The sequence below is a fragment of the Cynocephalus volans genome, chromosome 1 (assembly GCF_027409185.1).
Source record: "Cynocephalus volans isolate mCynVol1 chromosome 1, mCynVol1.pri, whole genome shotgun sequence".
In the NCBI taxonomy this organism is placed as follows: Eukaryota; Metazoa; Chordata; class Mammalia; order Dermoptera; family Cynocephalidae; genus Cynocephalus; species Cynocephalus volans.
In genome coordinates, this window is record NC_084460.1 from 226,770,206 (window position 1) to 226,798,052 (window position 27,847).

The following is a 27,847-nucleotide window of genomic DNA, read 5'->3' on the forward strand; positions in this document are numbered from 1 at the left end:
GAGCTACCTAGTTTATGGTATTTTTGTTATAGCAACCAAACAGGATAAAACATAGCCTATGCCCCAAAAAGTTTTGACTGTCCCACTGAACATTCATTTATATGAATAATCTCTGTATATAATTAATTGAACCTAGTACCTGTTATATATAAAGACAAAGCATGTCTTACACTACCTTAACATACACTAAATTCCCGCAAAATAAAACTGCTATATAAATCAAGGGTCAACAGTCTGTTTTGTTGGGGTTCTACCAAAATTTGTTCACCAATTCAGAAAATTCAATCACTGAAGGTAAGACCACTTACGATAACTAAGCCACCAATATAACACACCAGTACCAATCCATTTTCAAAAATGTCAAAGATTAAAACACATATGGGTACAAACATGTACAAGGGTACTTCAAAAAGTCTAAGAAAAAATGGAAATAAAAGATAATACAAATCTTCCTATAAAGTATCCTCATACTATTTCATTATATTTTCTAGTGTACTCATGCCCAACTACACTAGAATGTGTTATAATTACTTATAAATACTGATTTCTTGTTAATTACAGAATCTTCCCTTTATTTCTCCTTTATATTTATTTCAGGTAGGGCATTATATTGAATTTTTCAAAACTATGTATAGGGAAAAATCAAGATGTAATGTGTACAAGAATTTCACTTCAAAATAGTGAAGGGGTGTTACCAAATATTTATTATGAAAAGGGTGTGTTAAGTCTGATAGGATTAAGCCGAACAATACACAGTATATACATCCTGACCCAAGTAGCTGTGAGTCACTTACCTTCCATACTTGGGGCAGGGAAAGCAACCATCATTAGCACAGGAAGAATCATCACTCCATCTACCATCGTCCAACTGTGGAGGGAAAAGAAGAGAGGTAAGTAAAACAAAAAAAATATGGCTGCAGGATAACAAAGTAAATCGAGCATACCTTCTTCAAACTGCCATTCAAGGCACTTCTAACAAATCCTTCTCACATTATTTCTTAGCACATTTAAACTTATACCCTTAACATGGATCTAAGCAAATCATCTTAAGAAGTTAATCAGATTTACCTTCGACTGGTAGCCACTTTAAGGCTACTTTCTCTGAGTCTACGAGCTTACAAAGAATTCAGTAAAAAAATGAAACATTTTCAGTTGTGAGGCTGAAAATCCCAAAAGATTTTAGGTTTGAATTTTATCTTACCCTACTGAATGCAAAATTGGCACTAAATTAAAAACCCTGAGAGGCATGAATAGACTATTCTAATATGATGTTAAAGATTTAGTAACTGTATAATTCAAGCCAAATTACTATGTTTGAGCCTTCTGCCTTAAAAGGATTGAAGGTGGAGTAACCTACATCATCATACAGCCCAAAAGGAAAAAAAGCAAAAAACAAAAAACAAAAAAACTTATACCTGATCTATGGCAAAATGGTGCATTTCTACATTAACCTCAAATTTATTTAACAAAGGATAGACACAACTAAGGAAGACTTTTAAAATAAGAAATCATATAAATCTATAATATATGAAATTATCACTGAGAGAATAAAAAGACAGTATTTGACATAAATTTCAAGTTGGTGTTGCCATAAAACTACATTGGGAGAAGCTTGATTTTCTGAGTTAAAGGACTTCAACAAAGAACTTTTCCATTTGAATAATTACTGCAAATTTGGGAATAAGACAAGAATTTGGTTAGTTGCAATTTTCTGGATAAAATAAAGAAGAAAACTGGCAAAGTTTTTTAATAAATAGTCTGGTGTGCTATCTTACTTTTAACAGCTTCAAAGCAAACAGCAAAAGCCCGTTGCTCTCTATCTTGTTTGGCGTAGACACTTTCTGACCCATCTTCTTATAATCAAATGTTTTGGTTGGTGGTCTGATCGATTACTTCCTACACCCTCACCACATCTTACCACCCCTCATTTCAACTTATTTCTCTCTTTTTCCGCAATTACATTTCAGCCTATTGCTTCTCTAATAGCAAAGTGGGGGAGGAGGTAAAGAGGAAATTTACATACCTTCCTCTCCTACTTTGAAAAGTATATGAAACTTGAGTGAGCCCCTTTTACAGTTGTTTTTGTTGTTGTTGTTATTGCCATGTCCACACACACCTCTTCTAGAGTGGGGCCCTTTTGTGATACACAGTCCTCATCATGGCCCATCACAACCGGAGGCTGATCCTCCAACACCATCACTGTGCCTTTGAACAAGAATATGCTGTTTGTCCTGCTCCCCTCTGTCTGAGCTGCCCTGGGCCTCCTCCACCTCCTCCTCCTCCACCCCCCTCTCCTACCCGATTCTCTCCTCCTGTCATTCATCATCTAACTCCAAAGGCAAGCACTTGGTGAAACACCTCTCCATCAACAGTGATCTCTAACCCCCAGCACTGGCCTAACAGCTTCAAAATCATAACTGCTTATGGCATCTCCCCCACTAGCCCACTCATCTCCGAAACAGGTACATCCATCCAAGGGTCATGCAAGGGAACTCACTGAGCTATGGAATAGAAATACTGAAATTTCTTTTTTATAAAAATGTTTTATCTAATAAAGTAATAACTTAAGTCTTTATTTGGTTTCTATCTCAGTTCCCTAAGGCAGTCTGGTACAAGAGGTGTCTTTCAGAAAGAACGGGAGTTAAATATCGTAAAAGGTTGGACATGATCTGCTTCTAGAGCACAGCCATGTACAAAAGTTTTGAGGGTCATTTAAGTGGAATTATAGGTTATATTGGCTAGTTATAATGAAATGAGCCCTCCTCAAATGGCGAATGTCCTAAAACCATTAAAGAAACTAGAGGTTCAATATGTTATTAATGTAAGCACCAGAGCAGAGTTAAAAAAAAAAAAGGTGGACCTGACATGTCTTATTCCTAGTGGTTCTTCCTTAACCAATTTACTAGAGAAAAGTAACGATATTAAGTTCAATTTGACATGAAGCAGTCTCTCCAAATTCAAAATTAAAAAATATCTGAAAAATGGATTTGCATTCACTATCATATATAATTAACATTATCCTTAGTATCTTGAGATTCTCATCAATGATAATATGATGCCATCACCACTAGCAATACCTTAAATATTTCACCTTTAATTTTTTTAGATTTATATTTTATGTATGTTTTATACATACTTTAGATTTTATATAAAACATACAACTAACACACTTATTGTAGGTGCATCAAAAACTTTTTACCTGATGGGATATGTCATCAAAAGCTATTGAAAACCACTGGATTAAAACTATTTCTTATCTCAGTTTTATCTTTGAATTTCTAGTCCTTCATTCATTCATTCATTCAAAAACTATTGAGAGCCTACTATGTACCACACATTAGAAACAAAATGATAAAGACAAAGAAACATGGTCCTTGCCATGTGGCGCTTACAAGATCTGTCTGTGGTGGCAATCAAATAATTATCCAAAAGATTGTATAATCAAAAACTGAATTCAGTGTTGGGTAAGAAACATAGTTAAAGTAACACTGCTAACAAAACAACTTGAGATTTCTGAAGGGTGGGGAAGCTTCCCAGGAAAAGTTACATCTGAACAGGAACCAGGAACCAGAAAGATGAGTAGGAGGTACTAGTAAAAGGGCTGGCTGCAGCAGGGGGTGGGAGAGGGAGGAACTACGTGGGACACAGAAAAAATACCAAGAACCGCCAGGGTACGGAGAGCCTGGAAGAGTTATAAGAAGTTGGAGGGCTGGTTAGCTCACTTAGTTAGAGCATGGTGCTGATAACACCAAGGTCAAGGGTTCAGATCCCTGCACCGTCAGCCACCTAAAAAAAAAAAAAAGTTGGAGGGAGAAAAACCAAGAAGGCTGGAGAAACAGGCAAGGGTCAGAGCAGAGCTAAGGCACTCTAAGTCCTCTATTCACCTTATCCTCATTGCCATCAAGCCCCCTTAGCTCTCATCCTCTGTTCCCTTTGTCCCCATCACTTCATTCTTCCAGTCACTCCAACCAGCCTGCTTCCTGCCTCCAGACCGTTGTATATGATGCTCCCTGTGATCAGGCCCTTATTTCAGAGCCCAGCCTGGCGAATTCCTACTCATCCTTCAAGTCTCACCTTAAATGTCACTTCTTTCTAGAAGCTTGCCTAAACCCTCAAACACCCTCCTCTCACTCTCATATACCAACTCTGTTAACGTTCACTCATAGAAATCATTGTAATTAATAATTATATATTCATATCTGTGTGTGCTTTTGAATATCTGAATCTCTCTCTAGACTCTAGATTTTGGTAGCAAAATCTAGCCTAATTGCTGCCAGAGCCAAGTAGGTGCAAAGTTAATACCTGTTTAACTAGAATTTCCCTGAACTAATCAGCTCAATTTAAGTTTAAATTCTAAAAAAATTAGCAGCACCCCCTTCCCACCACACACACACACACACACACACACACACACACACACACACACACAGAGGAATGGCAATATTAACAGTTTTATCATCTCTGTAACTGTAAGGTTTAGTTCAGGTAATAGCAAAAGTCAACAGTTAACAAGCATCAAAATAAAGATTCCTCTGACTATTAAAGAAACTAATAATCTAAAAAAAAAAATCACCACTGGCATATTGTCCATGTCGCAAAGCCAACAAAAACCCACACCCCAAAATACCTATTAACAAATTATCATTGTGCAAGCAAAATTAAAAGACTAACTTAGGCTCATAAATAGAAGAAAGAGAAAGAATTATACATTCAATTCCCCAAGCCAATCTACTGTTTAAAGGTAGTTCAAAATCTGCCAAAAATCTTTGGGAAAAAAAAAAGTCAGCATCACTTACTGGCTACCATTTTGTTCAGGGTCTGGAGTGCCTCTGCAGACCAGTTAATTTAGCTATTAAAATAGCACCCCCAAAACAAAAGAAAGGGGAACGTTCTAGGATGTCTTGATCATATTTGAATTACAAGAACTATCAATACACTAAAGTCTCAAATTGAAGTCTCCAGGATCTATTTCTAATTGTTAAATACACTAAACAGAATTTATTGTTTTTAAAAGTAAACGTTTAACTCCCCTGCACTCAAGTATTTGTGCCTCAGGAGTTTTCATATGTGAGCTGGCAAGAAAGAGAGACTGGTAGTGAAAACTGGGAGTGGCAATAATTCGACAGTTCAGAGATGTATTTCTCCAGTAGTTTTAAACTCTTTATCCTCAGGATCTTTTTATACTCTTGAAAATTACTGAGGACCTTGTCTGTGTGAGTTATTCCTGTTGATATTTACTGTATTAGAAATTAAAACTGAGAATTTAAAAATGTATTCATATTAAAATAACAAACATATTATCCTATTTTTTATAAATTTAAAAAGAATTATACTTTTGAAAGAATCACGCAGCGAGAAAAGTGGCACTGATTCGTATTTTCATAAATCTTTGTTTGGCTTAGTAGAAGACAGCTGGATTCTCACATACGATTCTACATTCAATCTGTTATGACATGTTATATTGGTTGAAATACACATATATAGAAAATCCAGTCTTGTGCATGCTGTTGGAAGAAGTAGGAGCTTGCAGAACCCCTCAGAAAGTCTCAGGCACCCCAGGGGTTCTTGGACCACATTCTGAGAACCAATGCCTTACTTATGTGCAGTCCTCCTACTATAGCAGATAACCAGGTGGTACCAAACATTTTAGACTGAGCACTTACCCAATACCTGACCAAAATGTCACCGTTCCACAGTTTTACAAATCTCTTTAAATGTCTCTTACGTCAAAGAAGTCAACAAGTCTAATAGTCAAGGAAGAATGCATTATATGTTTTTTAAATATAGGAATGTTTTATGTACACAACTAATGATTTTTAAATGGGGATATAAACTTGTAATAAGAAGGTACTCACAACTGCTCATCTCATTTAGGTTCAACTAAATGCCCTAATGCCAAAATCCCTAACTGAAAAATCACGGGCTACTGTGGATTGTAAAGTATTACCCAAAGGGTTTAGATATGAATTTTTGCCTCTAGTGTATACACATCTCCCTTCTATTCTTAGATAAGACCCTCTATCCCTGGTAACTGATCTTAATACTTGAGTCATAAGGAAAATAGCTATCCAGAAAACAGTTAGGGACTTCCTGCTTTAACTAAGTTAAACTCTTTAAACCAGTAGCATCTCTTACAATGTCTCAGGCCTGCCCACTTGGGAGACAGAACATTCCCACGAATGTTCTACTAAAAACAGACACATCGCCAAGGCAGAACAGAACTGCTTTCCAAATCCCATGGTACTTTTCAAAGTCCATTTATAGAGCAGACCAATATCCAGTTAAGGAGCTAGCGTTTAGCTCAATTCTAACATGTGTGGGCTTGAGACCAAGTCTGGCACTTCTTTTGTTCATCTCAATTTTACAGCTGGATAAAGCCATAGACACGCTGCAATACTCTACCAAGAAAAATCATTTTGATATTACATTCAAATTTTGGGACCCATATTAGGCAGTCTGGTTGATAATCTATAATACAGCAATAAAGGGTATTTCTAAAACCCAGACTTATGAGCAGTATACAATTTTTTTATCTATAATATTGGAAATGAGGAGAAAGTTGTAAAATGAGCCCTAAGATTCTTTCCCATCAGAAAATTACACAAAATGTTCATTTGTCTGGCCTGGTGGCCTAAACTCATTTGGTTTGTCCATTCATTCAATGCACAATTTACTGAACATACCTATTGATTCAGTAGACACTTCCTTGACACATTTCTCAATTTGATTTCTAGCAATCTCTGAGTTAGAAAGAATCTTGAAAGATGGGTTGTACATGCACTCATCTCTAATTTAAATGACTTTTACACCATCCACATGAAGTCGTTCTCTAACCTACGCTTGCTCACCACTGGTAAGGGCCCTCATTACTCCTTTGCGACAATTTTTTTTTCTTTATATCTCTAGGAAGTTAATGCTATACCTTCCACAAGGAAAAAAAATCATTCTCTTTAATATGTAATATTTTTATATCTCTAATATTTAATCATTCTCTTTAAATTTAGTAGTCTCCCCATCCACAGTTTCATGTTCTGCAGTTTCAGTTACCCATGGTCAACCTTGGTCTGAAAATATTAAATGGAAAATTCCAAAAATAAACAATTCATCAGTTTTAAATTGCATGCCATCCTGAGTAGCGTTATGAAATCTCACACAGTCCCACTCTGTCTTGCCTGGGACGTGAATCATCCCTTTGCCCAGCTTGTCAGACACTGTATGCACTTCCCGCCAGTTAGTCACTTTGTAGCAATTTCCATTATCAGGGCTATCAGATCTACAGTGCTTGTGTTCAAGGAACCCTATCTGACTTCATAATGTCCTCAAAGCACAAGGGTAGTGATGATGCCAATTCGAATATGCCAAAGAGAAGCCATAGAGTGTTTTCTTTAAATAAAAAGGTAAAAGTTCCTGACTTAAGAAAAGAAAAAAATTGTACGCTGAGATTGCTAAGATCTATGGTAAGAACAAATCTTCTATCCGTGAAATGGTGAAGAAGGAGAGAGAAATTTGTGCTAGTTCTGCTGTCGCACCTCAAACTGCAAAAGTTACAGCCACAGTGTATGGGAAATGCTTATTAAGATGGAAAAGGCATTAAATTTATGGGTGGAAGATGTGAACAGAAACATGTTCCAACTGACAGCAATCTGGTTCAGTACTATCTGAAATTTCAGGCATCCACTGGGCATCTTGGGACATACCCCCACGGATAAGGGAGCACTACTGTATAACAGGCAGAGGCAAAACAGAAAAATAATTACAGTAATTCTGCTTCCTCTTAGTCATCTGTCAATGTTAAGTCATTATCACCATTACAATAGGGGCACATACTAATAAGCCAGACACTGTGCTTAGGGATCAATATGCATCATCTCATTCAACCTTCTCTCAAAAACACACCAACATAAATACTCACATTAATCCCATTTTACCCATGATAAAAGAAAATGTGAAGAAGTAACTTGCCCAAGGACACAATTTCAAACTCAAAACCAAAGTTCAGGTCTTAATCAACTACCACTCTCCACAACCTTCACTTAACTAGCCAGTGATAGTTTAACAATCTGGTTTTGTCATTCTTAACATTTTATTCAAGCTTCAATTCATTTGGGCCACCTTTCAATCATGCCCTCTTTCCACATCCTTAACCTCAAAATTGATTTCATATTCTCTGTAACCTCCAAATATCTCTTCCCTCCTCTGTCCCCCAGAAAAAAAGTCTTGATGTCAAAGAAAAAACAAGCCACATTGACAGTGCAAGTGGTTTCTAGCTCCCATCCCCCATCCACACTCTTCAGTTCTCTTGTAACTCACGCTTCAAAATAATAACAAAAATTAGTGTAAGGCACATTTGGGGGCAAAGTTGCCCCAGTAAGACAAATTCCAGACATGGAACTTTGAAGGAAGATTTACTTACCAACACCTCCAAGTGGGACAATGCAAGATTAGATAATGCGAGAACAGTTCTATCTCTTCTGTGCTCCATAGGCAGAGAGCTAACTTAAGGGCAGCTAGCTCCAAACTACCTGGGCCTTTTGAAGGCGTGAAAGAGACATGTGCTATCAGTAATAGCTGCAAAGAAAGCCTAAACCAAAGCCATCATACCATATAAGTTAAGTCAGGGTCTTTTCTCCGGTTCAAAAATGACCTGTTAAATATTTTTAACACTACACTCTGTCTAAACTGGCAATGTGCAAGTTGCCAGGGCTTGGTTTTATATAGACTTCACTGCTGCTGGAGGGTTCTGGTGGGGTGTTACTTTCAGAATATTAGCATGTAATTTGATCTTTGGCAATAGATGAATACAAATAGCTTCTTGGACAATTCCTACAGAACTGAAAACCAGCTCTAGATGGGTTTATCCTGTAGTTAGAGAAAATAATTACAGATTCTTTCAGGAAAGAAAGGGTTTTGACTGAAAGAGTTACACTACAAACATTCCAGCTGTGACAGATGGACCCAAGATATGGTTTGGGAAGGCTGGAAAAACAAAAAACAAAAAACAATATAATCTGTAAAAAGAGGGGAAAAAAAGATAAGGCTTAATTGAATGAAAAGAAGTAAAAGATATAGCTTAGGCTACCATGTAAGAAACAAAGAAACTCTAGTAAATTTACTTTAATTGTACACGGAAGGAAATTGACTCTGCTACACCCCTACGTGATAGACAACTAAGCTAAGCTTTGAGAATCCAGTGTTTTGATCACCCACTGCAGGCCTTACTGATACCTCAAAATAGGTTTTATTTTGACACGCTGACTACATGGAGACTGTTCCTCATTTTCCACTTCCTTCTCTCTGTATCAAATAGCCATAGTTCTCTTCCTTTGTTTCAACTGATAGGACCCCATCACTTCCTAGCGGATTTTTATTTTCTCCTAGGCAGCTCTGTGTCTACTCCTTCTCACTCTGGTTTGCAAACTGACCAGAACAATTATTTTTACCTACTGGTAGGAAGGGCCCTATTATTCCCTCCCATAAAACTCTTTTAGATAAACAACTCTGGGGTCCATTTAAAATCCCACATCCTCAGTTAGATACTGTCTCATGTCAAACTGTGCCTATCCTGAGGTTTCCCCTTTACCCTAACAGTGTAGACCTTTTGATCCCTCCCATCTCACTAGACAGTGTCACAGGCACCTACCATATGACACCACTGTGCCAAGTCTAAGGCAAACTAACATGATTAACCTATAATAATTTGAAGGTGGGAGAATAAGATGAAAGGATGTCAGGGCCAGGGAGGTACATTTCTCTCTCTCTCTCTCTCTCTCTCTTTTTAATGGGAGACATTAGAGCATATTTCTGTGGAGGTGAGAAAAACCACCCTTTACATGCTGGCCCAAACAGAGCCTTCCCTCTGACCCACACTCCAAGCCCATTCCTGTCTCATACCTCCGCATCCACTCCCTTGCATTACAGTACCCTGCTATACCTTCTTTGTAACACTTAACACTAGGTGGAATTCGTTGTTTATTTATTAGTTTACTTTTATTGTGTTCCTCCCCCCACCCCGACTTCTTCCACCCCCCAGAAATGTAGGCAGCATGGGAGTGAGAACTCTGCCTGGCTGGCTAATGACCACAGCCCCACACCTGGTATTCACTTGACATTCCATATAAATTAAAACACATTAATTTTAACTTCTTAGTCAATGCTACACTTTGGTTTGGTGGAGAAAGGAAGGTGAAGTTTAATTTTTACACAGCCTGGCAAGGAAATAACTGAAGGGGGAGGGGGTTGGGTGCTCTATGTCCTCAATACAATATAGTAGCAACAGAGTATTTGAGATAAATTAAAAGATATCATTTGTAACTTGGATTTCAGTTTTCGAGGGTGTCATCCAAGAGAAGCAGCCAAACAAAAAGACGGCTGGCAGACTCTGGGTATACCATACAACTCCCTGAGGGACAATATCCCATTTGGAAAGGACTGCTTGGATCTCTAGTTGCAGACACCAGCTGATATGCCCAGAGCCATCCCCAGTGACCTCTGAGACAGCTTCCCTTACAAAATACATCCCCTACAAGTCAGAAATTGACATATTATCTCTCTTGAAGTCTTCTAACAGTTATTGATGCTATTTGGAAAGCCACGCTTCCATGTCTATTAATAACCTTCAGAAAGAACCCCAAGGAAGTGTCAAGAGAAAAATAGATCCAGCTGATGGTAGCCAAAAACCCAACCAGAGGTTGCAGTTAGCGATTAATACATGGGGGGAAGGGTAGGGGGAGAATGTTGTAATGTCTTCTGTATTATATGCTATCTTTTCAGGAGGCTTAAAACGAAATACTTATCCAATGAATCAAGGAACATAAGTCAAAAACCCTGGTCTTTACAGATAGGAACTCTTTAAAGACCTCTTATCTATCTAAATAGACCAGCACCAGCAACTAACTTTATCTGCACATTGTTCCAGGAAATTTGCCTGCAAGGTTGATATCACTGAAACTTTTATAGTTATCTACACCTCTGTAAAGTTTCACCAGGTGACACATTAAATAGCAACCAGATCAACCTACTCTAAATAATGGAACTGCTAATTAACATTAATCTTTAAAAAGACTTTCCTTAGTGGTCTTTCTCCTCTCCCCTCCTCCAACTAGAATGTGATTAATGGAATTCTCTCACAATTTAGCTTGAATATGCTTTTGCGAGTTGAGCAGCTAAAGCAGAATCAGATAATTGTGGTATGACTCAACAAACGCACAGCTGTTCATTTAAATATATCCATCAAAAGTATAAATACGATCATGAGAAAGAAAATGAGCCATGGACCAGGGTCAGTGCACAAGTTGAACAGGTTAGCATCCAAGTAACCACAACAGAAAACAAGGAGATAAGAGAGGAGGCAGGGAGAGGTTCTGGATGGATACCCAGTGGAAAGAGACCAGAAAAGAGACATAACCAAAAAGCCACCCACCCAACCAACCCAAAACACTCACTGACCTAAATAGGACAACGTTAGAAGTAAAAATAAATGCACTATATTAAGAGGAAGAAGGAAAAACATTTTAATAGTTGATGCTCCCGAGTACACACAGGTAGAAAGCCTACAAGGTAGAAAATGATGAATCTGATCTGTTATTAAAAACAAAACAAAGCAAGACCCCAAGGCAGAGGAAAACGGGAAGAACTGGATTCTCACCTCAGTCCCCACCCCCAAACCTTTGAACACTGTGATTAGGAAATCCTCATGGATATATGGGAATCCTTCCAATAGTTCCTAAGTAAATAACTGAAAAACACCATTCCATACCAGACAACTCCCTTTGAAGACTGTATACATCCAAGACTTCCATTTAACATGAGTAAGGAAATGGAGAAAGAGAAAACCATAGGGGGAGGCCCTACATCCAGCACACCAGACCCCATTCCTTTCTTCCTCCTCAGGAATGGGCCATGAGGCCCAGGAAGAAGTTCAGAAGCAGCAGAGGCACTAAAAAGAACAGTGCCTCTCTTCTTTAATGCATAATTCAAAATGATAACAAATGAAAGGAACATCCAACCCTTGATGAGGCTATCCAAGCTTTCCATGAACCATTAAATATATCCTTCAAAGATACCTGCACTCCTATGTTCATAGCAGCACTCTTCACAATAGCCAAGATATGGAATCAACCTAAATGCCCATCAACAGATGAATGGATAAAGAAAATGTAGTATATACATTCAGCCATAAAAAAAAAAAGAATGAAATTATATCATCTGCAGCAATGTGGATGAACCAGGAGATCATTATGATAAGTGAAATAAGCCAGGCACAGAAAGACAAATACCACACAATCTCACTCATGTGCAGAATCTAAAAACTGTTCTCATAGAAGCAGAGAGCAGAATGGTGGTCACCAGAGGATGGGGAGGGGAGGGAGAAGGGAGGCGATGGGACAGATGGATCAATGGATACAAAGTCACAGTTAGATAGGAAGAATAAGTTTTGGTGTTCACTTGCATAGTAGGATAACTGGATTTAACAATATTGTATTGTGTATTTCAAAATAGCTAGAAGAGAGGTTTTTGAATGCGCTCATCATAAAGAAATAATAAATGTTTAAAATGGTAGATATGCTAATTACTCTAATTTGCTCATTACACAATGTATACATGTATCAAAATATCATGTTGTATCCCATGAATATGTACAATTAAAAATTTTTTAAAATAAATAAATATCTTTCCAAAAAATAATCTCCCAGGTGGTGGTAGGTCTAAGCACGTGCACAGCCTGACTATTCAGTCATCTTCACTCAGAACCGTTCACGTTCTCCCCATTTGTAGGTGACCTGTCTTGCATTATCATAAGCAACAATTACGTCAACCATCACCACCTCCCTCATCAGCCTCCAGTCATCTCACATCTACCCTCTTCATCCTTTTGCGGAAAACTTTCCAAAGAGCAACCTACACAGGCTCCCTCCACATCTTCTACCCAGTCCTCACCCATCCCAAAGAATTCACTGAAACACCCTTTGCTAAAGTTTTATCTTTTTAGTCCTCACCTTATCCTTCAGATTCACAGGGGCACTTCCTCAAAGCATGGATTCCCAACCCTCTCCCACTAGAGATTTTGATCTGATGAGGCCTCAGAATCCTCCACCCCCTAGCAATGTGGGGGACTCACTCCGTACATTATGAGGATGGTGATGTTCATGACACTTCTGCCCTTGGGTTCTGCCCTGGCTGGGGCTCACAGCCTCCATTTTCTGGGGTCTTTCCTGTTGTGCTTTGGTTTTTCTTGGCTTCCTTGGATAGGAGGTTCTGCTTCTGCCACCCATCCCTTAAATCATGATTTTATTCAAGGCCCCACACCTCAGCCTTTCCTTCTCACTCAATGTTATCCATTTTCCTAGATTCAGAGACCACTGCAGGTGACTGGCTGGACCACCAGGTTGAGAAGGAACAGCTCATTCTTTAGTCATTTCCCTCCCTCCCTGTCTATTCCTCATTACCTTCTTCCCCGTATGTTCTTGCCTTTTTACTGTTGATAAACTTAATATTTAAATTTTCTTATTAAAGATATTTCAAGTTACGTAGAATCAGAGAGAAAAGTATCATAAACCCCATTTTTGACCTCTTATTTTCAAAAATAAGCAACCTTATTTCATTGTCTTGTTAAGGTATTTTAACAAGAATCCCAGATGTCGTATCATTTCACCCAAAAATTCTCTAACAGACAAGGACTTTTTCTAAAAATAACTGCAAACCCAACATCTCACCTAATAAAGTTAAAAATTATTCCTCCTCCAAATATCATCTAAAAGCTAATCAGTCTTTAAATCTGCCCAATTCTATACAACTATGAACGATTCTTCCCCCCCCCCCAAAAAAAAATCTAGGGGAGAACAGGGATAGCATACAAAAAAGAAATTGTATTTATCAGTTTTCAGTTATCATAACTACTGGTGCAATATTAGTATTGTGGCAGTGTTGAGAATACTGTGTGTATAATGTAGAAGAAAGCAAATTAGTAACTACGGCATATTCTAATTCTATCATCTCTTATTTTTTTGAGAACCAGGATTCCCTGTGTAGAATAAAGGAGACAAAGATGTAATATAGAAAAAGCTAAGTAAAAACCTTATTAACTGAATTTGAATTGCAAGTATCAGTATCAACTCATCAAGAATTTTATATATATTTAATTCCCGGCTTGTCCATTTAAAAGGCCTAGAAATAATGACCTATCCAGTAGCAATGAGCATCCCTGGTGCCCAGATTTTGATGTTTAAATACCATTTCTCACTAAAAGAAAAACAAGCTGAGTTGAACCATGAGCATGCAATCACCAAAATCCAGCCAGTAAGAAATTAGAGATCCAATGGCCAGATTCTTCAACAGACAAACTATAAGAAAAAGAAAGGGCTAGAGGGGACACATGAAGCTTAAGAGAATTTTAACATATAAAAAGACGTGCAAGACTGAACTATAATGCTAAGTATGAACACTTGGGTGATAAAACCATTAAAAAAAGGCAAGGAATCAATCACTATAGTGTATATACAGATGATCCCCAACTTATGATAGTTCCACTTCATGATTTTTTGACTTTAGGATCATGTGAAAGCAATACACATTCAGTAGAAAGTATTAAGATACTCTCCCCAATGATGCTGAAGAGCACCGTGAGCTGCAGCTCCCAGTCAGGCACATGATCATCAGGGTAAATAACCAATATCCTACAGTGTACTACTGTGCTGCCAGATTTTGCCCAACTCTAGGCTAATGTAACTGTTCTGAGCACATTTAAGGTAGGCTGGGCTAAGCTATGACGTTCAGTAGGTTAGGTGTGTATTAGATGCATTTTCGATTTACAATACTTTCAACTTACAATGGGTTTATTGGGACATAATCCCATCATAAGTCAAGGAGCGATTGTACTACATAATATACTACTTCTTGACCTGAGTGGTGTTCACAAAAAATATTCACCTTACAGTAATTAACTAAGATATGTATACTCTTCATGTATAAATCTGTGTTTTATTTTACAATACAAAAGGTAAAATGAAAAAGACAAGAGCTGAACATGTTTTGTTACACACATACACACGGTAACAAGCATTGTGCATCATGTATCTCCAAAGATTTGCCTGGGTTTGTGTGTTACAAATAAGTTTACATGATAAACTTATAAAATATCAATTCTTCTTTACCTTCAAACTGACGAAAATTTTTTTCAAGTTCCAAGTTTATTTTTAGTAGAACAGGGAAATAAGTATTAGTTTCCTAATCACAATCAGAAATCATGTATTAAAATAAAATTAACCCAACAATGTAAAAGTTGGTCCTTTCTCCCACCTTCTTCAATTAAATAAGTTTCATTCATCAAAGGATATAGAAAGACAAGAGGTCCACATCAGTGTTTCCCAAAGGAAATATGCAACACTATCATCATATAAGAAAAAGCAACAGCATAAAGATAATAACTCTTTCTAAAAAAAGTTTATCTATACAGTTAAAAATCCCAATAATATTAATAAGTTTTGTTCTTGGGGGGAAGGGATGGTGATTAGATGCGATTATTTAAAAGTTCACATTTTTTAAAAAACCACACACAAAAAAAGTATGAAAATTCTGTAAAATAGGACTTAAAAGTGGGGGGACTACCCCTACCAAAAAGAAGAAAAACATGTTAAGCATCAAGAGTTAAAACAGTGTTATTCTAGGGTTGGCCAGCTAGCTCAGTTGGTTAGAGAGTGCAGTGCTGGTAGCACCAAGGTCAAGAGTTCCGATCTCCATAACTGGCGAGCTGCAAAAAAAAAAAAAAAAAAAAAAAAAAAAGCTGATTCTGGTACAAGGATTGGCAGACAGATCAATGAAACTAAATGGATACTCCAGAAATGGACAAAAATGTATATGGGAATTTATACTACAAAAGAAATCAAAGGAGAAAAGTTGGGATCATTATTGGAATAGCTAGCCAATGTGGCAGACGGCTAATTTTCAACTAAAATCCCTTCTTCTTTTCTTCTTGGGTGCAAGGTGACCATCAGAGACTTCATTTCCCAGCCTCTCGTAGCCAGCTGTGCCCATATGACTAAGTTTACTCATGTAAGCTGCAGTGATGTCTGAAACTTCTAATCACTCACCCTGAACTTTCTCCTTTGCCCTTCCCACCAAAGGGGCCCAGATAAGGCAGCAACCCAGCTATGACCATGGAGATAATCACAGTGACAGTTATAAGACAGAAGGAACCCAAGTCTCTAAATGAACAGTGGAAATGAGCTGCGCTGCTGACCTGTTCTGCTCACACTGGGACTGTTAAGTAAGAAAAAATTAAACTTCCATGTTCTTTGAACCATAACACATTTCAGTCCGTTACAGCAATTCAGCCTTACCCTAATTAATAGGGCACCTAGAGAAAAATTAAGTTGGATTCATACCTAACATTCCAAATGGATTAAAGATTTAAATGTAAAAGAAGAACTACATGACACTAAACAAAACCGGGAGACAGGTTTTTAAATCTAGAACTGGAAAAAGGTCTTTTAACTGTGATACAGAGTTTTTAATAACTGCCCAGCAAAGTAATTATTATTGTTACACGAATAACTAACTGGGGAAAAGCATAAGTAGCACACACCACAAGGAGAAAAAAGGGGACAATGAACTGATAATAAAAATCAATATTTTGATACTAATAATTGATAACCCCATAGAAAAACAGACAAACACAAGCATAAAGGGAATAGAACTGGAAATATAAATGGCTTTCAAACTTACTCAACAAGAAAAATGCAAATTAAAACTACATTAAAATGCCCTTTTTCACCTACTGATTTGGCAAAGAAAAAACCTATCAGTTTGGCAATCACACTGTGATTGACAAGGGTATGAAGCAGCAGTGTCCTTATCCATCACTGGTGAAATATAAAACTTTTCAAGTTCTATGAACAGAGCAACTTGGCAATAAATATCTACCAAAATTAAAATGTGCATACCCTTTGACCCAGCAATTGTACTAAAAATAGAACCTACAGATACGTTCACATACGTTTGCATGTACAAGGTTATCCCCTACAGCCTTGTTCATGATAATAAAAACTAGAAATGATCTATATGCACATCCATACAGTACTGGTTAAATAAATTATAGCACATCTCTACAGTGGAATACAAGGCATCTATTAAAACCAGAAACAGGGAACTGGCCAGTTAGCTCAGTAGCTTAGATCGTGGTGCTGATAACACCAAAGTCTAGGGTTCAATCCCTGTACTGGCCAGCTGCAAACAAAAACAAAATAAAAAACGTGGTACTAATGTGGAAGAAATTCCAAGAAATATTATTTCAGTGAAAAAAGGTGCAAAACCTTGTATACTGTTACCATTTGTGCAAAAAAATATATAATAATTTATAAGTTATGTGCTTGTATATTACATAGGCTCTGAAATCTCTAAAGGAATACAGAAGAAATTGGTAATGGTGATTGCTTTTAGAAGGGTAACTGGGTACTTGGGAGACAAGGAGGAGGATGACTTATTTTTCACCCCTCACCCTTTTGTGTTTTTTCAATCTTATATACATTAAGTATATTATCTTTCTAAAAATAAATACTTTATACATTTTTTAAAAACAAAACAAAACACACAAATAGGCACTCCCAACACCAGCTATCTGAAAACTTCTCTGGTGAGTCTCACCATTAACCACATTAGGAAACTACTGAGCTGAACAATTTTAACCCTGTTTTATAATCAGGAATCACAGGGTTAGCAATTAACTATAGCCATCATCTCCTCCTCCTCCCTCAAATAAGTATATGTACAAAAAAAGTCAGTCTCTTAATGCCACCCCCATTATTCATTACTTCCTCTTAAAACTAATTCAACCTCACACCATCTTAAACGGGCATGACAATATCTCAAAGTGCTCAAAGAATGGTAGCCAGAACTAACAACTATGCTACTACATTAACACAGCCTAAAGAAAATGAAAGTTTAACATAACTGACACCTCAGTAACAAGCCAAAGCAGTGCATCATCTGCCTTGGAAAATAAAAACTCATATTCTCAATGACTAAAAGTCCAACATCAACAGTCATGGCCTTGTTTTTTTCCCTAATGTGAAAGTCCCTCCCCTTTAAATTATAGGCTAACCTCTCACTTGAAGACTGGTTATTACTATATTATAGCCATATAAGGAACACTAAGCAGGCATTACTTAGACTGAGATTAAATTCTACTTAAAAGGAAAAATGTCCACAATATATCAAGCAGGGGAAAAAGCAAATTGCAAAACAAAATGTGTGGTCATGTTCCCCTAATTTTAAAACATAATGTACATATTTTGTTTGAATATAAAAATGTGTGTATATAAAGAGCTCTGTATGTGAAAGTGTGTTCAAAGCCATTAGCCAAAGGTGAAAGAGAGAAGAAATGAAGGAACTTTTATCTCTATATCTGTTCTTTATACTGTTTTGTACTATTCAAAATTAAATCATCAAAAATAAACTTTTACATGAAGAATATAAAGGTTTTTTTACATAATAAATTAGACTTTCCTTAAAAAACAAAGCACCTGAAAGCTATCAGAGACCTTCTCCAAAAGTGTTAAATCTTTGGAGGCTGCACAGACCAACCCTGGCAGGTTCTAATCCAGACTTCCTTCCTTCTGTCTCAACATAACAAATTTCAAATTACATCTGAGCAGTCCCAACATTAAATTCAGAGAGACATAAATACCAAGACTATGCACTTCAGGCTTCCCCTCATAGAAACATCTTACTGATCCTATTCTAAAGTAGGTATTCATATTACCCCATAGCTTATCACAACCTTAATAGAATTTCATTCTAGATAGCAAGACTTCTTTACAGAGATTTCAAAGTACTAAAATATAGTTCTGGAAAAGGTAAAAGTATGGAGACAATAAAAAGATCAATGAATGTCAGGGGTTAGTGGGAAAGGAGAAATGAATAGATGGAGCACAGGGGACTTTTAGGGCACTGAAACTATCCTGTATCATACTGTAATGGTGGATGCATTTGTCCCATAGTATATACAACACCAAGAGTGAACCCTAATGTAAACTATGGACTTCAGGTGATAATGATGCATCAATGTAGGTTCATTGATTGTAATAAATGTACTCCTCTTGTGTGGGATATTGACAGTAGAGGAGGTTGGAGGGGTGCGAATGGGAACTCTGTATTTTCTGCTCAATTTTGCTATGAAACTAAAACTGCTCTAAAAAATAAGGTCTATTTAAAAGGAAAAAATAAATGTACTGGCCCTGTGAGGTAAAAAGAATGGCACGAGTATTGTATAGGAAGGAAAATGTTGGTAGTATTTGAACAACTTTGTCAAAGTTAAAGAATAGCTGTGGAGATGCACCCAAAAGAAGCCTACCATCAAGGCAATGCAAGAACTGAGAACTACTAGACTGGTCCTAACTTTCTTATAGTGGGTGTATATAAAGCAACAGAATAATCATTTGTGGCAAAGAATTTACCCTGTAGATTTGATCTCTGCCAGAGAGCATTAGAAGAGGTGATTTGTTGAAATGGCTGTACTGCTGGCTCTGGCAACGCTGCTCTGAGAGCTCTTGGGAAAAGCTGACTCAGCTACCTTGAAGCTGGCTCCTGGTCACATCTGCCCACGGTCCTGCCCTCATTCAGAGCTCCACTCACTCTGTTCCTGGGGAGACTGGGAAGTGGGAGAGGCACTCCTGGAGTCTCCTGGAATGATGAGTTCTCCAGCAGCTCTCACTATGGCAATGCGAGGCTCACAAATGCTCAGGGCTGCAAAGAGAAAGAAGAAAGAAAACCAGCTAAGCAGAAGAAAATTCCACAGTTGTGAATGTGCTGGCTGAAGGAAGTGCACACTTAACAAGCCTTTCAATTTGGACCACAAAACTAAAGCCTATTTACAAGTGAAGCAAATATGGGAAAGTTTGAAAACACTGATATGCAGTGTGTTGAGGTCATAGATCTATACCATACTGGTCTTTGAATATTTTTCTAAATGACACAAAACCCAGTAAAATTTGTGGTTGGTAAATTTCAAAATCAATGTAACATGTACTCTAGACCTTACCGAAAAAAAAAAAAAATCAAACAAAAAACAATGACGTGTATAGTAACTACTACATGAACTTGGTCTAAAAAAAAAAATATCTGAGCAGTACAAAACATAGAATGAAAACTCTTCCTCCCTTTCCAGACCACTGGTCTCTCCTAGAAACATCCAATATACCAAAGTAAGCAATTTTTTGTGTATCCACTCAGAAATATCTGCTTTGGGTCCATTTTCAAGCAATATTCTCAGCAGTAGATAGATCTAGTTCAAAGACTCAAAAAACAATGGTGGGGAAGGAACACAAAGCAGAAGGGAAGGGGTGCTTTAGATAACTAACAAAAAAACAAAAGTCCACCTAAGCTCCCTTTTCTTTAGCAAGACTTGAAAAACATCAACATTTTTCAAAGGAAGAGGAAATTTTTATTAGAACCAAACTTTCCCATTCAAATCATTAAGTTAAACAAACCACTGAAGAACTTGTTCCTTTCGGAAAACAGCACCCTTTTATTTTTTAACCTCAAAGAGCATTTTGCCAAGAAAACTTTCATGTAAATAAATCTAAGCAGAGAACAAACCCAAAATAAAGCATTCCTAAATAATTATGAGGAAAAGAAAATCTCCCCATCTACCCTGGAATTCAAGAGAAACGTTTTACAGCTACTATCAAACCATTCCTCACTTCAGTTTAAAGGAAAGCTCATGATCTATTTGAAAAAAAATCTAGACATGTAAAAGGCACACACTAAAAGTAAGACATAAAAATACACAGACACACACACACACACACACACACACACACACCTGTAACAAGGTTAACCAGAAATTTGCCATTTTCAGCAATCATTTAGCAAAATTAAAGAGTAAAATTAGTGGGCATCTCTAAAAACAAACTCATCAGCTGAGCGGCACCCACAAACCCTTGGGTGGAAGAACTAACTGCTGAAATACTGGTATTTTCCAAGATACTGGGGCCACAGAAATTTGGCAGAATCACACTAAGGTTGCTTTCCCCTCTGCCAAAGACTGACCACGTTTTCGGAGGAGGCCAGTGCTAAACTGTTCTGACTAGGTCATCTATGTCTTTAACATATAGGTACTGTATCAGCAGGAGGTTTAGATAAGCATGAAAATAAAGCAACACTGTTGGATATTTTCCTGATTCTGTTTTTAAAAATCAGAGACTTTTTTTTTTTAATTACAAAGGCGCCTCTACTTCCCTTCCACCATCCCAGCCCTGCCGTCTATACTACATGCAATCTCTTCCCACCCTTCAAGATGTGTTCAGGTTCTCCTGCTCTGTTCAGCCTTCTCTAAATGAATCCTGTATATTCCAGATCTTTCTCATTCTAATTCCTCTGGTATTTATATTCTATATGACTCAAACTGGCACTTAATTCTCTGCCATGAACTGGGTTTGCCTCAAAACCAATTTAAAACTAGGTGAAGATCACATATTATTCTTCTATTCCATCTCCCCTTCATCATACCTAGCATATAGTTGGTGCTCAAGAGTTATTGGATAAAAATCAAATCTCCAAATTAAATATAATTACCCTTTGTTTGAAAATTCATTGGGCTCTCAAATAACCTATAAAGTGTAGTATTATAAGAAAGAACGGGTTGGCAAAATGGTAGCTACAGAGCTGAACAAGTTCTGGATAATTAACCCTTTAAATGTTCTACTTAGGACCCATCTCCTTATGAGTATCTTTCACGTTCAAAAGCAAGCTTGGCAGACCTGAAAAGTAGTGGAAAGCAGGTGTGTTCAAAACCCCAAGAGTAATTAAAAAAATAAAAACAAACCCCCAAAAAGGCATATGCACTAATTAAAAAACAGTACTATAAAATAAATATCTTATAAACAAACTCCGGCAACATGTCACAAAACTTTCATTGAACTGAGTTTTTTCCAAAAGTTTAGCCAACTTATTTATTTGGCTATGAAGTTTTAATTATTGGCAGCTACTCAAGCCACGTAAAAATCTGACCCATAAAGGTCAAAGGCATATAAGGGGGTTGGAGGGTAACTGTGAGGAGGGGGGAAAGAGAAATCCAATCAAACATTCTAGCTCCAAATTTTTTAAAATTTTTTATTTTTGTTTTTGTATTGAAACGTAATTGGTTGTACATATTGGTGGGGTACAGAGTTGGATATCAATACCTGTGTACAATGTGTGATGATCAAGTCAGGATAATTAGCATATTCATCATTGTAAAACATAATCATTTCTTTGTGTTGAGGACATTCGATCTCCTATCTTCTCGTCATTTGATAAAATGAGGTAAATTATTTCTAATTATAGATGCCTAGATTGACTGTACATCAATACAACTTGTTTTTCCTAACTAGCTGTTTTGTGTCCACTAACCCATTTCTTGGTATCTGCCTCCCCCCTTCTCTACTCCTTTCCTGTCTAGCTCCAATTTGGGGCCATCAATATAGAAGTACATTTTTCTTAATCCAGTTTAAAAGAATATGCATAGTTTCTTAAAACTCTAAATATGATAGGACCTGAGTAACAGAAAAACATAAAAAGCACTTAAAATCAAACAAATTCTTGGCAGTCAACATAGCAACAAACCAACAGGAAAATATCAGAACAAGTTTTCTCAACTTTTTAGTTATAACCGTATCCTTGGCTTCTGGAAATTGTGGCTTCCAAATATTTCAAGAACCCTGCCCTTTCAAGAACCATCCCATACCTTTCCTGTCTGTCCACCCAGCCCTGTAACCCAAAAAAACCATGGTATATCTTGCTGTGGAATTACCATTTACCAAAATTACTTCAAAAAGCAGGATATGGTAGCAAGAACATGGGCTTAGGAAACAACCAAACTGAGTTTTCCAACCTACTACATGTGGCCTTCAAAAATCATTTGACTTCTATCAGTTTCAGTTTCCTTCTCCATGAAACAGAGTAAGTACCTCCTATCTTTCAGAGTTGCTAATAATGTCAGCTATCATTTATTGAGGCCTTAGTTCTAGAATTGTGCTAACCACATTACTTGCATTGTCTGATTTAATCCTAACAACAATGAAATTGAGATGTACTATTCTCATTTTATATGTAAGAAAGCAATTTTCAGAGAGGTTAAGTAACAATGTCCAAGGTCACATTTTTTAATAAGTGGCAAAACCTGAAATCAACCCATGTTTTTCTGACTCCAAAATCTTGTTCCTAATTACCACGAAGTTAAATTGCCTCTTAGCTATAAGGATTAAACAGAATGCTCATAGTAGATATTCTTAGTTCCCTTTCTTGCCTTCTACCCTTTAGGATAATTGAAGTATTAAAAGAGTGTGGCAGACATACGACCCAGCTATCCCACTGTTGGATACCCAGAGGAATGGAAATCATCAAGTCGAAGGTATACCTGTTCCCCAATGTTCATCGCAGCACTCTTTACAATAGCCAAGAGTTGGAACCAGCCCAAATGTCCACCATCAGATGAGTGGATACGGAAACTGTGGTACATCTACACAATGGAATACTACTCAGCTATAAAAATGAATGAAATACTGCCATTTGCAACAACATGGATGGACCTTGAGAGAATTATATTAAGTGAAACAAGTCAGGCACAGAAAGAGAAATACCACATGTTCTCACTTATTGGTGGGAGCCAAAAATTAATATATAAATTCACACACACACACACACACACACACACACAAAAAAACCTGGGGGGGGGGGGGAGAAGATATAACAACCACAATTACTTGAAGTTGATACGACAAGCAAACAGAAAGGACATTGTTGCAGGGGAGGGGGGAGGGAGGAGGGAGGGAGGTTTTGGTGATGGGGAGCAATAATCAGCCACAATGTATATCGACAAAAGAAAATTTAAAAAAAAAAAAAAAAAAGAGTGTGGTAGAAAAACATAAAACATGGGCCGAGCCCGTGGCGCACTTGGTAGAGTGCTGCGCTGGGAGCGCGGCGACGCTCCCGCCGCGGGTTCGGATCCTATATAAGACTGACCAGTGCACTCACTGGCTGAGTGCCGGTCACGGAAAAAATAAATAAATAAAAATAAATAAAACGGCAGTAGTAATAAAAAAAAAAAAAAACATAAAACATGCCAATTCCAAACAATCACATAAATCATCTACGTGACACTATAAATGTCCTCTTGTTCTAGGTCCAAAATAATATTGATACAATCAAGCATATAAATATTGAGTATCCTTGTAGAATAATCTACCGCAGACACTTGAATATGTAGAAAAGACAGGTCTGATCTATGAGAAATTCTGGAGTAAGATGGGGTTACAGCCAGCGCCGAAGATTCCTGATCTCCCAGTGGAAAAAAAACAGGTCACAAGCCCTGAACACTGATAAACCCAGGTGTTGGAAAATAGAATAATTTAATCTGGCCCCCTCGCCTTAGGGATGGTTGCGGGTGGTGCAGTGCATTCTTTGTAAATAAGTTGTGGGGGGGCGGTGGGGAGTTAGTGCGCATGCACAGCAGCACCACAACCTGGCTGGCATTGAGTGCCTCGGGTGGGTGGCCACTGCACATGACCATGCTCTTGAACCTGCAGCTTCCAAGGACCTGTTTGCCGGTTACCTAGTTCATACACCTGTGCATGAGGGGTCTGGGGAACCAGCCTGGCACGTGAAGGGTTTGTGACCCAGTCTGTGAACGTGCTTGAGGGGTCTGGTGAGCTCCAGACCCAGCCCTAGCTCGACAATTGGCCCAGTCGGCAGGATTACGGGCAGGTAAAAGAGCACGACACCCGGGGAAACCACAAAGCCAGAAAAAAGGAGAGCCACATTAAGTTGAGAAAGGATGAGTGCTGACGGAAGCAGAGAGAAGCATGGTCGAGACACCGGAGCTTCCCATTTCTGGAAGTCTCCAAATTCCCAACAGATATTAATCTTTGTATTTGGGAATGAGAGATGGGAATTTCCAGAAATTTCTCCAGAATTCCCAAAATATGTTATTCTTAAAATACTTCCAAACATTCTTTACTCATGCTTATAGATATCTAAAATCATTGTTAAATAAGAAATATTAAGCTTAGTGGTGTTTACAAAGAACTGTAGTTTACAGAACACATTAAATTCTGGAAAGAGTGCTCGTTAGCTCCCAGTTGGTTAGAGCGTGTTGATAACACCAAGGTCCAGGGTTTGATCCCTGTTACTGGCCAGCTGCCAAAATCAGAAAAACAAAATAAAATAAAAACCTAGGAAATGCCAAAAACATTACAGGATAGTATTCCAGTAGTAGGCAAAATCCAGCCCGGTTTGTTTTTGTAAATAAAAGTCTTATTGGAACAGACACCCTTGTTCAGTTTACATATAGTCTACGGCTGCTTTCATACTGAAATGACAGAGTCGATAGTTATGACAGAGTCCATATGCAAAGCTCGCAAAGCCTAAAATATTTACCATCTGGCCCTTCAGAGAAAAAATTTGTTGACCCTTGCAATAACCTACATTTGGATCTACAAGCAAGGTTGACAGTACTATACAAAATCACATGCTGAAATTGCCAAAATAAAGATTTATTTTGGTGGCTGGCTGGTTAGGTCATTTGGTTAGAGCGCAGTATTTTAACACCAAGGTCAAGGGTTTAGATCCCCATACCAGCCAGCTGCCAAAAAAATGAAATAAACTAAAATTGGGAGGAAGATAGAAATCAACCTTATAAAATAAATAAAATAAAGACTTATTTTGCTTATGAAACGTATTTCTTAGAATACTACGCATAGGATTTGTATACAGTATGCTATACACATAAAGTTATTTTATTTGCAGGATGACTCACCAGTAGTAGCAAACTGGACCACAAACACACATTTATAACATAGCAACAGCTACAAGCAATCATTATCAACTCTCCCACATGTCCCTACCATGCCCTGGCTCCAAGAAATGTTAATCTTATCCTTCAGCTCTGCAGGTCAGCTTTTCCTGTTCTTGCTTCCAACTTGACATCAGTGGAATTCCTCCTATCTATGTCTATGCTGACAATTTTAATTCTCATAGGAGAATTATAATGCTTTTTCTCATTTACCTGATGCCTGATTTTTCTCAATATTTGGAAAAACATAAATTTCCCAAGAAATTCTGAAAAGAAACACTGCCATGGCAATACCACTGTCTCCAGCTATGTACATCTAGATACTGAATAGGGCTCAAACTTACTAGACTTTTCAAGAATGATGGAAAAAGAATTGGGAATGGATGATAGGGCATGAGGAAAACAAAATCTCCAGGATGTTTTAAGGAAAATACTGGGTTTGTCTCACAGCTTAGAGAGAAGACCAGCCAAAGTAGAGACACAAGGAGATGGGTTTTCCTAATGTTTTGGCCCCAGTGACTTATTTAAGTCCCAAATATCAGAGCACCTTTCTTCTCTAGAATTTAAAGTATAATTTAGCTGAGATGAGAGGGACCCACTGTGGATTACTTAATCACTTGGTGTAATTAAGTACCAGACTATACTTCTGAAGATAACCTGCTTATACTCAAAAAAAAAAAATACTTATTACCTCAAAACCCTGAACTGGAGTGGTTTGGTGGTCCATCAAAAAAATCCCTTTCATCTGTCCAGCCAAAGACTCATTTATTTGTGCTAGAAATATCAAGTAAGAGTATCAAGGATAAAACTTGAGGAAACAAAGGCTATAGTAGCATGAAGAGGGTTTCAGGCTTGAAATAATGAGTCTTGGGTTGAATCCCAGCCATGCCCATCACTACCCACGAAATCTTGTGCCAACTGTCTGCACCACAGTTTCTCCGATTGGCAAAACGGGCATGGTGACTTCCTTGCAGAATTGCCACGTGGGAAGTACACGGCATACAGTGGGCATTAATAAATGGTAGCTATTATTATAAACTCAATATTTAAGGAGCAGCTGTAAGAAGAAGAGACAGTGATGGTGAGTTAGGTTGAATTATTACGTTGAATCATAAGAAATTGCTGAGATTTGACCATTTCGACTCATAAAAAATAGCTATTTTTAAATAAATATTATAAAGGGCTCTGCAAGGAAGCCTAAGAGGGAACATGAAAGACTAATAGCCCCATACTCATTCCTCCATTGGTGGCAGCTTAGAAGAAATCCAGACACTGAATATTTTGGCCTACAGACTAAAATAGAATACTGCCTTGGCCAACTCCCCACTAGATATGAGGTGTGACTTCAGAGAAGAGCAGATTCCACAAAAGACAAACATACGGAAAAACATATACACACACAAACTCTCCTTTTTTTCTCCTTATTTTCCCTACACAAGGCTCAATGGTGTCTTTTGTTAACCAGTTTTAGAAGGAAATAGAAACAGTATTTCTGGTTAACTGATGTTACTAATTACAGTCATGCGCCTCATTAACGACATTTGGGTCAACAACAGACCACATGTACAATGGTGGTCCCTTAAGATTATGATGGCTACACCATATAACCTAGCTGTGTAGTAGGCTATACCACCTAGGTTTGTGTAAGTACACTCTATGCTGGTCACACAACGATGAAATAGCCTAGCGACACATTTCTCAGAACATATCCCTATTGCTAAGTGACACATGACTGTAAATAGCAAGCCTCTCTATCAGCCTTTTAGAGCAGTTGGTAGCTCAATAAAGAAATCCAATGGATCCATCACACTTTCCCCCTTATTTTTCTAGCTTTCCTTCATATCTTAGGTGTTATTTTTTTCAAATCCTGTCAGCTCTCACCCAGTTAATGGATCTGTGGTTGATACACACCGTCAGGTCAATTCTTCAGTGAGAACTGAGTTTCATGACACCCCCTAGTCTAAACCCAGTTAGCACTACTCTACTCCAGCTATATTTACATCTCAGAAAGGTTCTGCATGAGGA

At 37.7% G+C, this 27,847-nt stretch overlaps 1 protein-coding gene across 3 annotated transcripts in view; it reads right to left on the bottom strand.

Annotated features, from left to right (window-relative positions):
* ACVR1 (activin A receptor type 1) overlaps nucleotides 1-27,847 on the bottom strand; it is a 117,317-nt gene that overhangs the window by 46,639 nt on the left and 42,831 nt on the right. Inside the window, exons 2-3 of one of the 3 annotated variants that reach the window (XM_063087628.1) lie at nucleotides 19,627-19,737; nucleotides 795-868 (exon numbers count right to left, since the gene is read on the bottom strand). In XM_063087628.1, the coding sequence (XP_062943698.1) occupies nucleotides 795-861 (67 nt within the window). In that variant the 5' untranslated portion in view covers nucleotides 862-868; nucleotides 19,627-19,737. Of the gene's footprint in view, nucleotides 1-794; nucleotides 869-19,448; nucleotides 19,738-27,847 lie in introns of all 3 variants that reach the window. The other 2 variants (XM_063087625.1, XM_063087620.1) reach the window with 2 other exon arrangements.